Source organism: Colobus angolensis, unplaced genomic scaffold (genome assembly GCF_000951035.1).
Source record: "Colobus angolensis palliatus isolate OR3802 unplaced genomic scaffold, Cang.pa_1.0 Scaffold3342, whole genome shotgun sequence".
NCBI lineage: Eukaryota > Metazoa > Chordata > Mammalia > Primates > Cercopithecidae > Colobus > Colobus angolensis.
The window spans coordinates 6,693-7,697 of record NW_012116647.1 but is presented as its reverse complement, the minus strand read 5'-3'; the positions used below and the strand labels follow the sequence as shown (position 1 = coordinate 7,697).

At 44.2% G+C, this 1,005-nt stretch overlaps 1 protein-coding gene across 1 annotated transcript; it reads left to right on the top strand.

Annotated features, from left to right (window-relative positions):
• Positions 1 to 326: 326 nt before the first annotated feature.
• On the top strand, positions 327 to 715 carry LOC105518975 (H/ACA ribonucleoprotein complex subunit 3; the record flags this gene model as incomplete). Its single annotated transcript, XM_011952130.1, has 1 exon — positions 327 to 715. A coding segment is annotated over one exon (141 nt), but the record flags the coding sequence as incomplete, so codon positions are not given.
• Between the last annotated feature and the right edge of the window lie 290 nt (positions 716 to 1,005).

Sequence of the window (1,005 nt, the reverse complement as noted above, 5' to 3'; positions counted from 1 at the left end):
CCACACCTGGCTAATTTTTGGTTTGGGGTTTTTTTGGTTGGTTGGTTGGTTTTGTTTGTTGTAGAGACGAGGTTTCGCCATATTGCCCAGGCTGGTCTCAAACTTCTGACCTCAAGCCATCCTCCTGCCTCGGCCTCACAAAGTGCTGGGATTACAGGCGTGAGCCACCGCGCCCGGCCTTTTTAAGTTTTATATTTCTCTATTTATTTGTACAACTTTTTGAGCTGATCATTGCATCTTCTGTTTTCATGTTTGCCCTTTTTCGCGCTGTCCCCACCCCATTTCATCACTCCTGTACTGACATACATTCTCTATTCCTGGAGCAGAAATTTGACCCGATGGGACAACAGACCTGCTCAGCCCATCCTGCTCGGTTCTCCCCAGATGACAAATACTCCCGACACCGAATCACCATCAAGAAACGCTTCAAGGTGCTCATGACCCAGCAACCGCGCCCTGTCCTCTGAAGGTCCCTTAAACTGATGTCTCTTCTGCGGCCTGTTACCCCTCGGAGACTCTGTAACCAAACTCTTCAGTCTGTGAGCCCTGATCCCTTTTTGCCAGCCATACTCTTTGGCATCCAGTCTCATCATGATGATTGAGCATACATGATTTTGAGCAGTCATGGTGGCATCACCCATAAAGGGAACACGTTTGACTTTTTTTTCTCGTATTTGAAATTACTACAAGATTATTAAAGATAAAATGATTTGAATTCTGTGAGTTGTTGGAAGAAAGGATTGGTAGTATTTTTTTAAAGGGAGGGAGATGATGGACGAGAGTACCCCAGAGTTGCAACAATACCACTTGGAAGAAAAACTTCAGTCCTGCTGTAGCAAGAGTGGTCGTGTGCTGTTAGTGATAGGAAGGTATTGGGGAAGAAAGATTAAGACTTTCACAGCTGTCAGCATTGACTGAAAAATACCCCTGTTGTCACGTAATTTCTCATCCCTTGAAATAACATTTTGATTAAAAATGGAAGAGTGCTTGAAAAAGTAATAGGTA